We start from the raw sequence: 12,260 nt of genomic DNA, 5'->3' as shown, positions 1-12,260 counted from the left end.
CTTTTCATTTTGTTTTGGAATAATTCTTAGTCAAAAAGTCTTTACGCATGCGAATGCAAGGCATGGATGAAAGTGTGTGGATGGAGTTGTTCAGTCAAAAAAGTAGGCTTAAACCGACATCATGTTATGCCAATGTATGCTTATTGAATATAGTTGTAAATTAGAATTCTAAGTAGTCTATTTATTTCTTATTTATATTTTATTAAAAATAATGTAGCTATTAAAATTATTATTTTTACCAAAATTTAATAATGATCGATCTTAAACTTAATGATAATTTTAATAATTACATCATTCTTAATAAGATACTAATAAGACATAAGTGGCCTCCTAAAATTAGTTTTAAATCATTGGCATCGTTGTGCACGGAATAGACCGCAACAGACATTATGGGATCCACGTGGAATTTAAGCAATCCGCGTGAAGACTCTAGTCTTCGTACGTGTATATAAAGGAAACTTTTTTATTTTTTTTATTATAAAAAGGATTTAAAAAAAAAAATTTAAAATTGGCCCTTGGATTTTATTATTATTTTAATTTTTTTTTAAGTTTAAAGGCATTTCTAGAATTTTCAGTTTAACTTAAAATAAAAAAACTACTCCATATATTTGTGCCACGTGTAAGTGTGTCCTCTCTCATCGCCAAGAATAAATACTTGAACTCCCTCATGCATCTCTTAGGCCTCACAAGCATTTCAGTGGCAGAATATATGGTTAGCTTTATGTCCACTCTTCATCTCATCCCCATTTTTTTCTTCTCTCTGCTTGGAAGTGCATCCTACCTTGAAGTTATTAAACCCATTTCATGTACCAAGAGCCCAAATTTAAGATGCTTAGAGGTGGAGAGGGAAGCACTTCTTCGCTTTAAAGACAATCTTACTGATCCATCGGGCCGTCTCTTTTCTTGGGTTGGTGATGATTGCTGCAACTGGATAGGTGTTGGCTGTGACAATAGCACAGGAAATGTCATCAAGCTTGACCTCAGAAACCCATTTTCGCCATTTACTTATTATGATGTTGAACCAGATTTAGATTTTTCAAATGAAGAGATGGAAGCTTACAACAAGTCATGCCTTGGGGGAAAGATAAGTTCTTCTTTACTCGATCTAAAGCATTTGAGTTACTTTGACTTAAGCTTGAATAATTTTGATGGAATCAATATTCCAAAGGTTTTGGGTTCCCTTGAAAGTTTGATGTATCTCAATCTCTCTTTTTCATTGTTTGTTGGAGTTATTCCTCCCCATCTTTGGAATCTTTCAAGGCTCCAATATCTAGACCTCAATTCATTTTCATTTTCCATTAACTCCTATCACTTTTCATCTCAAAGATTGGAGGTCGGAAGTCAGGAATGGGTTGATGGTTTTCCTTCCCTTAAGTACCTTGGAATGGATTTTGTAAATCTTGAGAAAGTACCAAATTGGTTTCAGGCAGTTAATATGCTTCCTTCCTTACGGGAGTTACACCTAGCTGGTTGTGGACTTGTTAGTCTTCCTCACTCTGTTTCCTCCATCAATTTTACACTACTTTCAGTCTTTGATCTCTCTTACAACCATTTTAACTCCTTCATACCTCACTGGTTGTCAAATGTGAGTGGGCTTTCAACAATCAAACTTGAGTCCAGTTTGCTTAGAGGTGCTATTCCGGTTGACCTGGGACATCTAACCAAATTGCGTGACTTGAATTTAGGTGATAACAATTTAATTGGAAAGATTCCGAACTCATTTGCTAACCTTTGCAACCTGCAAGCGTTATATATGTATTCCAACAATATAAATGGGGAGATAACTGAGTTTGTGGATAGCTTGTCTCAATGTTCCAACAGTAGCTCTGAAGATGGGAACTTATCGTCATTGCGAGAACTTCACCTCTTTGGTAATCAAATGAATGGAACAATTCCAAAAAGCATTGGGAAATTGTCAATGCTTGTTTCATTGGGCCTAAATGAGAATTCTTGGGAAGGTGTCCAAACTGAAGCTCATTTTCAAAATCTCACCCGATTAAAATCTCTTATGTTGTCTACGAATGTTAATGCAAAAGGGGCATTGGTTTTAGATGTCAAACAGGAATGGGTTCCTCCTTTTAAGCTGAAAATGATTTATTTAAAGAAGGTTCAGATAGGCCCAAACTTTCCAACTTGGCTAAAAACCCAAAATCAACTCAATTTTCTTGTGCTCAACAATGCTGGCATTTTCGACACCATTCCGCATGGACTTTGGAAGTCTTGCCCAAATGTCACCCATTGGAGTCTATCTCGTAACAAATTACACGGGCAGGTACCATACTTTCAATTTCACCCTTTAGCATCTTATTTTGATTTGTGTTACAACAACTTAGAGGGTCCACTTCCACTTTTTCATAGTAATCTAAGCATCATATATCTCGGGAATAATAAGTTTTTTGGACCTTTTCCAAAAAACATAAGTGAGTTATTGCCCAAGTTGTCTTGGTTGGACCTCTCATCAAATTCAATTACTGGTAGAATTCCTCATGCTATAGGAATGCTAAAGGAATTGAATGGCCTTATTTTGGGAAACAATTCCCTATCTGGGAAACTCCCCCACTCAATGCGACATATGAGTTCACTAAATGTATTATCATTGCCCCAAAATCATCTCGAAGGAGAGCTTCCCTCTTTCTTTAGAAATTACAAAAACTTGAAAAGCCTTGATCTTGGAGAAAACAAATTCTTTGGAAAACTTCCTGCATGGATGGGTGAAAGTTCACCATATTTATTGAGGTTAAGCCTAAGGTCCAACTTGTTTCATGGGGACATACAACAGCAATTATGTCTTCTTTCAAATCTTCAAATCCTAGACCTTGCACACAATAATTTTTCGGGAGCCATCCCTCAATGTTTAGGAAACCTAAGTAATGATGGATATGGAGAAAAGTATAATGGTGAACAAATGTTGTTGGTTTCTAAAGGGAGAGAATATATGTATAATGATCTAGTCCTTAATCTTGTTTATTCTATAGACCTTTCAAGTAACAAGTTATCCGGGGAAATACCTGTTAATATTACAAGCCTCTTAAGATTGATCAATTTGAATTTGTCAATGAATTATATCACTGGAAGAATTCCTAAAAAAATTGGGAATTTACACATGTTAGAAACACTTGATCTCTCAATGAATGAGCTTTATGGTCCTATCCCTGAAAGCTTGTCTTCTTTGACCTTCTTAAGTAACTTGAATTTGTCTTTCAACAACTTCTCTGGGAAAATTCCACATGGGAATCAACTTCAAACACTTGGTGACTCTTCTATCTACAAAGGAAACTCTTTACTCTGTGGGCCTCCTCTTTCAAGCAAGTGTTTAGAGGATGAAATTAAATCTGGAGTAAGACCAAATGGTAGTAACAGAGGAGCCAATGAAAATGGAAGGGCTGGCATTGAGTCATTCTCCTTGTACATTAGCATGACAACTGGGTTTATTGTTGGATTTTGGGGAGTTTGTGGCACATTGATTATCAAAACATCATGGAGACAAGCTTACTTTCGAAGCTTTGATAATTTGAAAGACAAGGTTATTGTCTTGGTTATGGTCAAAATTGTTCGCTTGCTACGGAAGGTCAAGTCAGAGAGAAGTTGAAGCTTTGGGAATTGGAGGTTTTCTTAATATCCATTATTTATGTATTATAAGTTTTTCAAGTTGCTGTAATAATGAATGTTCCGATCTTATCTTGTTAAAGTCATATATATATATATATATGAATCATTTTGCAATTGTGAGAGATATTTTGCATCCCATTTCCCAATAACCATTTATCATATGGTTATTCTCTTATTCTCGATTTAAATGGCTCTGAAGTTGGTGAGCCAAAAAGGTTGGCTAAAAACAAGGCCTTAATTTTCCATTTTGCAGTCTTAATTTCCATCATTCTTAATATTGCAACGAGATGAACTCTGTGGATGCATGAAACTAATATTGTAATTCAAAAAAATGATGTGCTATAAAACGAGATGAACTCTGTGGATGCATGACCTCCAGGTTTCAGTTGTAAAACTTTGTTTCAGTTCCTTCTTCTCCAAACTTTTAGACGAGAAGAAGTCATCTATTATTGTTCTATATGAAATGGGACATACATATTCAATTCCCTACTCTCAACTGCTTATTCTTTGACTTGGCAATAAAAATTATTATTAAATTTGAACAGTTAATTTATATATATGATATATCAATAATACTTTTACTACCACATCAAAGAATAAGCACTTAAAAGTAAACACTTCAAAATACACAAAGTATCATTTATCTTAATACACATTGTCATTTAACTCTAAAAATAACAAAAAAAAAAAAAAAATTGAAAAATATATAATCCCTTCAAACTATCATTCTATTGTCACTATCTCCCAAACTACCAGTCGTGTCAATGTCCCCCCTAACCTACCAACAAATATTAATGTCCTCCTAAAGTCCGCAAAAAGACAAAAAAAAGGACCTAATTTTTTTTAATAAAACAAAAATATCCTTATAAAAGTAAATAAATAATTTTAAAAATATTCTTATAAATTGGTTTTTTTCTTCTTTTTTTTCCCCTAAAAAATTTGCTCTTTTTTTTTTTTTCATATATATATTTTTTAAAAATTTTAAAAATTGGAAAAATTAAAAATTTATCCTTCTAAATTGGTTTTTCTTTTTCTTAATTTTTATATTTTTCTGTAGTTTTAAAAAAAATTAAAATATCCTTATAAATTGGACTTTCTTTTTAAAAATTTAAAAAAAAAAATTGTTTTAAAAGTTTTTTAATCTTATATATGAAGGTTACTTTTGTCCTTAGGGGGGAGATTGACATTAATTTTATTGGTAGTTTTGAAATAACCATCATTGAGCTTCTTTCTACGGCCTATTTTAGATGATTTTGGGACTATTTTCGATCTTTCAGCTTTTCTCTTTTTTTTTTTAAGCTTTAATGTTTTAGATAGAAAAAAAAAAATAATCAACTAATTAATAAATTTGGATGATTCGGGGAGGAAGGTTTGGGATGAGAGTAGGAGTAATTAATGCTAATGCTGAAACTACTTTGTGTTCCAAGTCCAAACAAATTAATTTCCACTTGTTCACATTCTGCTTCTGTACGTAATTAGTCTCTCCATTTTGAAACTTTTGACTGACTTTCGTTTTCTAATTGTTTCTCACGATGTTAAGAGTACCACATCGACAATATAACACGCATGAGTTGCTATCACGATGTCTTTTTTTAAATATATTAAATAATATATCACAGATTAGTCTCAGCTGATATATTTTTAATATAAGAAGTTAGGGTCCTTTGTGTTTGCATTCACACAAACTTTAAATCCTAAAGTCGACGGACCAACATACCAAATGTGACATCTTATCTTATATCATTTTTTTTTTTTTTTTTTTTTGGATTTATTGTTAGTCAAAAAGTGAGTGGAGTTATTATTATTATTTTTATTTAGTGAGTGGAGTTATTCTTAATTAGTCTGTCAAGAAAGTGGATATAAGCTTAATTTATTGATTATCACCGGAAATTATTGACATCATGGGTCCCATGCGGAATTTAACAGGCAAATTAATCCGCGTGAAGACTTGAGGCATGGAGTCTTTATAAACATTGTGATAAACTTTCAATTAAACTCCTTTATTAATTCTTGGATTTATCTTAGTCAGTCAATAAAGTAGTCGATATGTGGAAATTAAGTGCCTTTCATTATATATTACGACCTCAAATTAAATATAATCATTACTCTTTCAATTATTGACTTAATTAACACATTCACATACAATTTTATCTTATAATCTGAGACTCTGCCTTCTTTATTTTTTTAAGGAATCGAGCAATATATAAATCAAAACAACTTAAGCACAACGCTCTACAGAGATAATGTCTAAAATAAAATTAGAAACTTTGTCAATAAGGACTTGTTCCACACTACGGGATAATGCTTCATTCACCAGGCTATGAGCAGCACCATTGAGATTTCGTCTAACATGTCTAACCTTCTAGTTTTGTAGACAATTAAGCAATTCCCTCGCCTCCTCCATAAGATAACTGTAACGGCTCCAATTTTTCCTATCCTTATTAAGAGCCTGCACTACTTGGAGGAAGTCACCCTCCAAAACCACCTTGTGAAAACCCAATTCCTAACTCAACTTAAGTGCCCTTAAAGCCACTACTGCCTCCATAATATCGGGCTCAACGATGTAGTCTTTTGGCGCTACCAATGTCGCAAACATCTCTCCCTTACCATCTCTAACAACCACACCGATACTCATCTTCCTTTTACTCTTATCCACAGCCGCATTCCAATTTATTTTAACAAACCCATTCTTAGGGGCTTCCCATCGAATGTCATCTGTAAAGACTGTAATCGCCCTCTCCATCTGGCCATCTTTCCAAGAGTTAGCTAATTGGAATGCCTCCAGAGACTTCGTGGCACACCTGATTACACTGGACAGTGGACTAACCTTCTTCCCATAAGCACGGGCATTCCAACGAAACCATAACATTCTAGCCACAACCGCCATGGGCTCTGTATCTTCCTTACCCAAATATTGAAAGAGCTCCTCCAATATGAAGGCAAACTTCGCATTCTCGATGCTTCTTTTTTGGATTTTACTCCCACATCTACTCCAGATATTCTTCGCAGCCAAGCAGCTCCACAAAACATGTCCCGTGGTTTCTACCTCCACTCCACAGGTGGGGCACAACGGATCCTCTGTAATGTTCCGTCGAAACAAATTTGCTTTGGTGGCAAAAGCATTGTGACATGCTCTCCACGTAAATACCTTCACAGCGTTAGGTGTATTCGTCTACCAAATTTGTTTCCACATAGAGCTTTGTTGTCCCATGCGAGAGCATTCCCCTTTGATTGATAAAAGTAACTCATGGTGGAGATGATATGCACTCTAAGTTTTTCAGATTGCTATAATAATATATGCTCCAATCTTCGCTTGTTAAAGTTATATATATATACATGATATGAATGATTTCACATTTGTGTGAGACATGATTTCTTTTATTGCATTGTAATCATATAATACAATGATATTCTCATTGTCGATTTAAATGATTAAGATGGTGAGCAAGTGGTTGGCGAATGACAAGACAATGCCTTAATTTACCATATTGGGTCTTAAATTTAATTGACATCTTTCTTGAAACTTGAACAACAACACAATTTCACTAAAAATGAAAAAAAATTCTCATATCGCGCAAGCAATGAACGCCAGGAGAAAGAAGGCTTCAAATTTCAACTTGGCCGCCGGCACAACTTTCGTCGGAATATTGGGCTCCCCACTTCCACATTCTTTTGACTTTCTCAATTTTTAATTTCAATTTTATTGCTCTTTAAAAACTATGCATTTTCCCTTCTTTTTTTTTTTCTTTTTTTTTTTTTTTGATAAAGAGCTAAACCACATATGTCAATTATGTATTTAACCCTTATGAAATTATAGGAGTCCCAATTATAAGAGAAAATTCACATAATTAAATCTCTCAAAAACTTAATGACTACTTCACATATGTTACAAATTTAAGTAGAAATAATTAGTCCATCAAGTATAACGCGGCTCCCCACGTGAATCATTGGACGAATTTAACCTCAACAAATCAATAAAAAAGAAAAAGAAAAATCCATATCTGCATTTCATTGACTATCAGCAAACATCACGGGCACATATGAAACTTTACACGCAATTTCCAAGTAGTAGACTCGAAGATCGAGTGGATTATTTGCAATAAGACAATTAGACAAACTTTCATAACCAATGTGAATTCTTTTTTATTTTTCGAGGGAGCAGTAGGTACTCCGAAAGTCCTCAGTGGTTTTGTCATGTGACAGCATTTATAAAGTCTTAGGTATTTATTATTATTATTTTTTTAGGAAAATTACACTTTACTCTTCATATTTTTGAGCGATTTTCAATTCAAACTCCAATGTTTCAATTTTTGCGATGCATCCCCCAAAGGGGTGGCTACGGCAACCCCGAATTTTGTTTCTTTTTTTTTTTCTAAAAAAAAAAAAAAAATTATGGGCAATATGGAAAGTTTGAAATAAAATTGGTCAAATTGCAAAATTTTGGAAGTTTGGAGGAGGGTGCATTGTAAAAATTAAAACATTGAAGGTTGAATTGAGAATTGTCCCAAACTTTGGGGGGTAAAGTGTATTTTTTTTTTTTTTTTTTGGGAGACGAAATATATAACTTCATCTTACTTGCTTAACTTTATTATAGTCGTTTAATAGGATTATTAATTAGCTGTACTTGCTTAGCTTTACGAACCAATTCTCGTCATCGCCATGAATAAATACTTGAACTCCACCATGCATGTCTTAGGCCCTCACAAGCATTTGAGTGGCAGAATGGTTTGCGATATGTCCGCTCTTCATCTCATCCCCATTTTCTTCTTCTCTCTGTTTGGAATTGCATCTTACCTTCAACTTATTAAATCCATTTCATGTACCAAGAGCCCAAATTTAAGATGCTTAGAGGTGGAGAGGAAAGCACTTCTTCGCTTTAAAGACAATCTTAGAGATCCATCGGGTCGGCTTTCTTCTTGGGTTGGTGATGATTGCTGCAATTGGATAGGTGTCCGCTTTCTTCTTGGGTTGGTGATGATTGCTGCAATTGGATAGGTGTTGGCTGTGACAACAACCCAGGAAATGTATATTGCAAATTGAGGATCTGATAACATCGTTTAAGTTTTTGATCAAGTATGCAGAAAATAGAAACATGAGGTATTGGTTACAGAGAAAAATTTGAGACCACCTAGAATTGTCATATCTTAAAAGAAAACCGTCATTTTTATGCCAGGCCAGAGAAAGTCAAGAGATTTAAGCTTAACACACATAGCAGCAGATATATATCTACAAAAGCTAGACATCGCATTATCCTACCCAAACCAACTTTTCCGTTATTTTCCTCAGGCAGTAGTATATCTGGATATCAATCACCAAAACCATACTATTTCAACCCTGAAATTTAGTGCTTGAACTTATAGATCTTGGTTTTGGCCCTAAAATTTATGCACTCATACACTAACCAGCAGAGATAATCAAAACATTTATCTAACAAGAACAAATTTGGATTGTAAACTCTTTGAGGAAGAAACCTCAGTTTAGTGTTATGCAGAGAGCATCATCCTAACTTTAACATCAGCAATATAACCAATCCCACAGCAAGTGCACCAATCACTCAAACTAGGTTGTCATACCTCTCCTTAGGTAAACATATAAAGGAGAAAAATATTTGAAGGTAGGCTCCAAGCAAGCTTTGCCTAATATAACAATTTTTGATTTGACCTTATTTATCTTCCATATCAGACTAATTTGCAGCATGTTTCCATATATTGCATGCGTTTTAGAAAATGTTTAGTCAGGAAACAGAAAAAGGTAGACTCTGGGCTTGTTTGGCAACGTTTGTTAAGGTAGGTAAGCATTACCATACAACTCAAACCATAAAAAACTATTACCTTTATATCCTCACAGCCAAAAAGCAAAAAACCACCCTCAAAAGAGTTTTGTCAAACGAACATAGAGTTGTTAGTGGCTATTAAATCAATTAGCAATAACAAAATTTTAGGGGGCCTTTGGGAGTGGGAGTGGATCAACCTTCAGCTATTACCTGAAACAGCATGAGAAATGAAACAATTGCTCATAAAAGAAAAAAAACACACTTTCCAAAAGAACTTACAGAAATTGCTGCAACTAATAGATCACTGGTTTATCCATATTTTAGGCATATTGCAAAAGAACAGGTAGCATAATGTTGTAATAGACTTAAGTGAGATGAATTAAGCCTGACGTGTGGAGCTGGGAGTAGGACACCAAATAATAATAATAATAATAATAATAAAAAAATTCTGCACTTATACATAAAGTCAGACTACTTACATTTAGTGTTGGGACAGCTGCATTAATAAGTCTAGTGAATGCCACAGAATTCTGCAAACATTGAGATTAATTCATGATTATCAATAATGATGAAATTAACGTATAGATCATAGTCAACAATAAAATTCAAGCTTCAAGTTTGTCAGCAAAGAATAGCATAGATAATAACTCCACAAGTTTAAACCACAGCCTACTTAAATCATAGCCAATTCTTCTTACATATGTAAGTATCAATTAATTAGCTGGGAACAAATAGCATATTTTCCTTTGGTAAGTCACGCATTGAAAATAGTTTCCAATCTATTGTAATGCCAAATAACATCAGTTGCTGCAACAAAAATCCTTTTTTTGCTTTATTTCATCTATTTTGTGACCAGAACAGGGGGAAATACACATTACTAAAGCACATACTTCTCTATATGGCTTCCTCTTTCTTTTCCTTATCATAAAAGTCACCTCTTACTAATGATCAATAAGCATCCATATTTACTTTATTTTTATTAATTTTCTTTTTAGGGAATATGAGATCTTACACCTAACTACAATTTTGATTAGTGAGAATTATTAAAACCCTGTTTGCATGTTCCACGAGAATAGAAATTTAAATTATATTTTTGGATAGAGTTTTTCAAAAAGCCATTATTATTAATTGTTACAGTCATTATCATTGTAGCGATCACCACTACACAAAACATTTAAAATGTAGTGACTTCATGAATTCCTAAAAGGCTTCATCTTATTCTGAATAGTTCCATTCAAGCCATGGATGTGCACTTCCAATGCAATGGAGAATTAAACTGATCCCTTAAACCCAAATGGGAAAAGCAAGCATGCCTTAAACAAACAAAGAAATCCATTAAAGGTATGAGAAATGCTACCCACGCTCTTATTCTCACACTCCCTCACTTGTGACTAAAAATCCCCATTAGATTCTGAGAGTATGGGAGTATGTGTAGCATTTCTCAGAAAGGTATTGAATGCTACAAGCTTGAATAGCAACACAATTACAGTAAAAAAATTAAAAAAATAAAAATAAAATAAAAACACAACATTTCCTCATACCGTGCAAGCAATGAAGGCCAGGAGAAAGAACGCTTGGTCACTCAAGCTCAACTTGGCCGCCGGCACAACATTGGGCAGAACACTGGGGCTCCCCACTTCCACATTCCATCGGCTTTGTGAATTCTCATCTTCAACAAAGTCTTCACTCGGAACCTCCTCCACCCCACGATCCTTCAGTTCGGCATTCGAAGGGCTTGCGTTATGGGAAGCGCAAAGCGCAACCAATCTGGATGGCTTGGACTGGGATTTCAAGGAGAGTATGGCGGGCAAAGTAATGGGTTTTATGCAGAATACACTGGGATTCTTTGGCTTAGAGAATATATGCGCACCAAACGGAGTAAATGGGTGCAAGGAATTAGTGCTTATAAGTGCAGATTTCATCGTGAATTCAGAGAATTGGGCAAATCACCTATAATAACAATACCAATCATTGAACTTTCTGATGCTATATATATTACAAGGGAATCAAGCAATGTTTAAGGTTACCCATCATCCACCACCAGAAAACAGATTCAGGAAACACAAAGAAAAAGAAAAAAGATAAGAAATTTGAATATAGGAAAAACACAGTCTGCAAAAGTGAAACATAGGACAGAAGAAATAAGGAAAGGGTTCCAAGATACAAGATTGATTTGACGAAAACACAAGTAATTTAGAGCAACAATTACAGGAATTCGTGACAATATAGATAGCATCGTACCTCGAATTAGATTGGAGAAAGGTTGGGCCTTTTCAACTTTATAGTCTCTACTTCATATTCTGTCTCTTGGCAGTTAACTGCGTTCTCTCTGCCACTCTCTTTATCTACGATGGGAACTACTTCAGGAAGAAATGACAACCAAAGCCGATTTTTTTTCTCTTTTTAATGAGTAGAAACTGATCCCTCTTATTTTGGCCCCGTTCTTTACTCTACTGTGATCAATATTGGGCTTTAATTTGTTGTAATTTAAGGTCATCCGCTCGTTGGCATATCATACGCTTAGGTTGCTCTCGATAGTCACATGTTTTCTAGCTGTCTTTTGTCAAATTCCGCGTACTTGACAATTGACATTCTATATGAGGTTAAGAGAAATGTCAGAAACAATTGTCTAACAATTTTTATGTGACACTCTTAATTAATTTTGGGATTAATCTTTGTTAAATAAAATAAAAAAATAAAAAAATAAAATTTGATTGTTGGTTGAAAGTGTTATATCGACATTATTAAACAATTATTAGATAAAAAGATAGTATCTAACATTATTCGTGTTGTTAATGGTAGTAGATAAATTACCATGTCATTTAAGATTTTTAAATAATTTGACACTTATAAACTATTAGATGGGACAAAGTAAATT

General features: G+C 34.2%; 2 protein-coding genes across 4 annotated transcripts; one reads left to right on the top strand and one right to left on the bottom strand.

Moving 5' to 3' along the window:
• Positions 1 to 709: 709 nt before the first annotated feature.
• On the top strand, positions 710 to 3,589 carry LOC132169212 (receptor-like protein EIX1). Its single transcript, XM_059580282.1, has one exon. It carries the CDS (start codon positions 710 to 712, stop codon positions 3,587 to 3,589), a length of 2,880 nt encoding a protein of 959 aa, XP_059436265.1.
• A 4,459-nt stretch (positions 3,590 to 8,048) lies between these two features.
• Positions 8,049 to 11,748, bottom strand: LOC132172754 (uncharacterized). Of its 3 annotated transcripts, none has more exons than XM_059584319.1 (4): positions 11,624 to 11,748; positions 10,924 to 11,368; positions 9,862 to 9,912; positions 8,049 to 8,653 (listed from the first exon to the last, which is right to left on the bottom strand). In XM_059584319.1, the coding sequence occupies exons 2-4, from the start codon at positions 11,302 to 11,304 to the stop codon at positions 8,498 to 8,500; spliced, it is 588 nt and encodes a 195-aa protein (XP_059440302.1). In that variant the 5' UTR covers positions 11,305 to 11,368; positions 11,624 to 11,748; the 3' UTR covers positions 8,049 to 8,497. The 3 variants fall into 3 exon arrangements, with proteins under 3 accessions (XP_059440302.1, XP_059440301.1, XP_059440303.1); XM_059584318.1 differs by having other exon boundaries at positions 10,924 to 11,332; XM_059584320.1 differs by having other exon boundaries at positions 8,049 to 8,611; positions 10,924 to 11,332.
• Between the last annotated feature and the right edge of the window lie 512 nt (positions 11,749 to 12,260).

The sequence above is a fragment of the Corylus avellana genome, chromosome ca2 (genome assembly GCF_901000735.1).
Source record: "Corylus avellana chromosome ca2, CavTom2PMs-1.0".
Taxonomy (NCBI): domain Eukaryota; kingdom Viridiplantae; phylum Streptophyta; class Magnoliopsida; order Fagales; family Betulaceae; genus Corylus; species Corylus avellana.
Note: the sequence above shows the minus strand (reverse complement) of the source record. Positions and strands in the feature narration are given on the sequence as shown.

Coding starts and splice junctions, on each gene's coding strand:
- LOC132172754 (XM_059584319.1), bottom strand. CDS start 11,304: ATGAAATCTGCACTTATAAGCACTAATTCCTTGCACCCATTTACTCCG. Junction 9,913..10,923: donor TGGCCTTCATTGCTTGCACG/GTATGAGGAAAT, acceptor CAATGTTTGCAG/AATTCTGTGGCATTCACTAG. Junction 8,654..9,861: donor CAGCTGTCCCAACACTAAAT/GTAAGTAGTCTG, acceptor CGATGTTATCAG/ATCCTCAATTTGCAATATAC.
- LOC132169212 (XM_059580282.1), top strand. CDS start 710: ATGGTTAGCTTTATGTCCACTCTTCATCTCATCCCCATTTTTTTCTTC.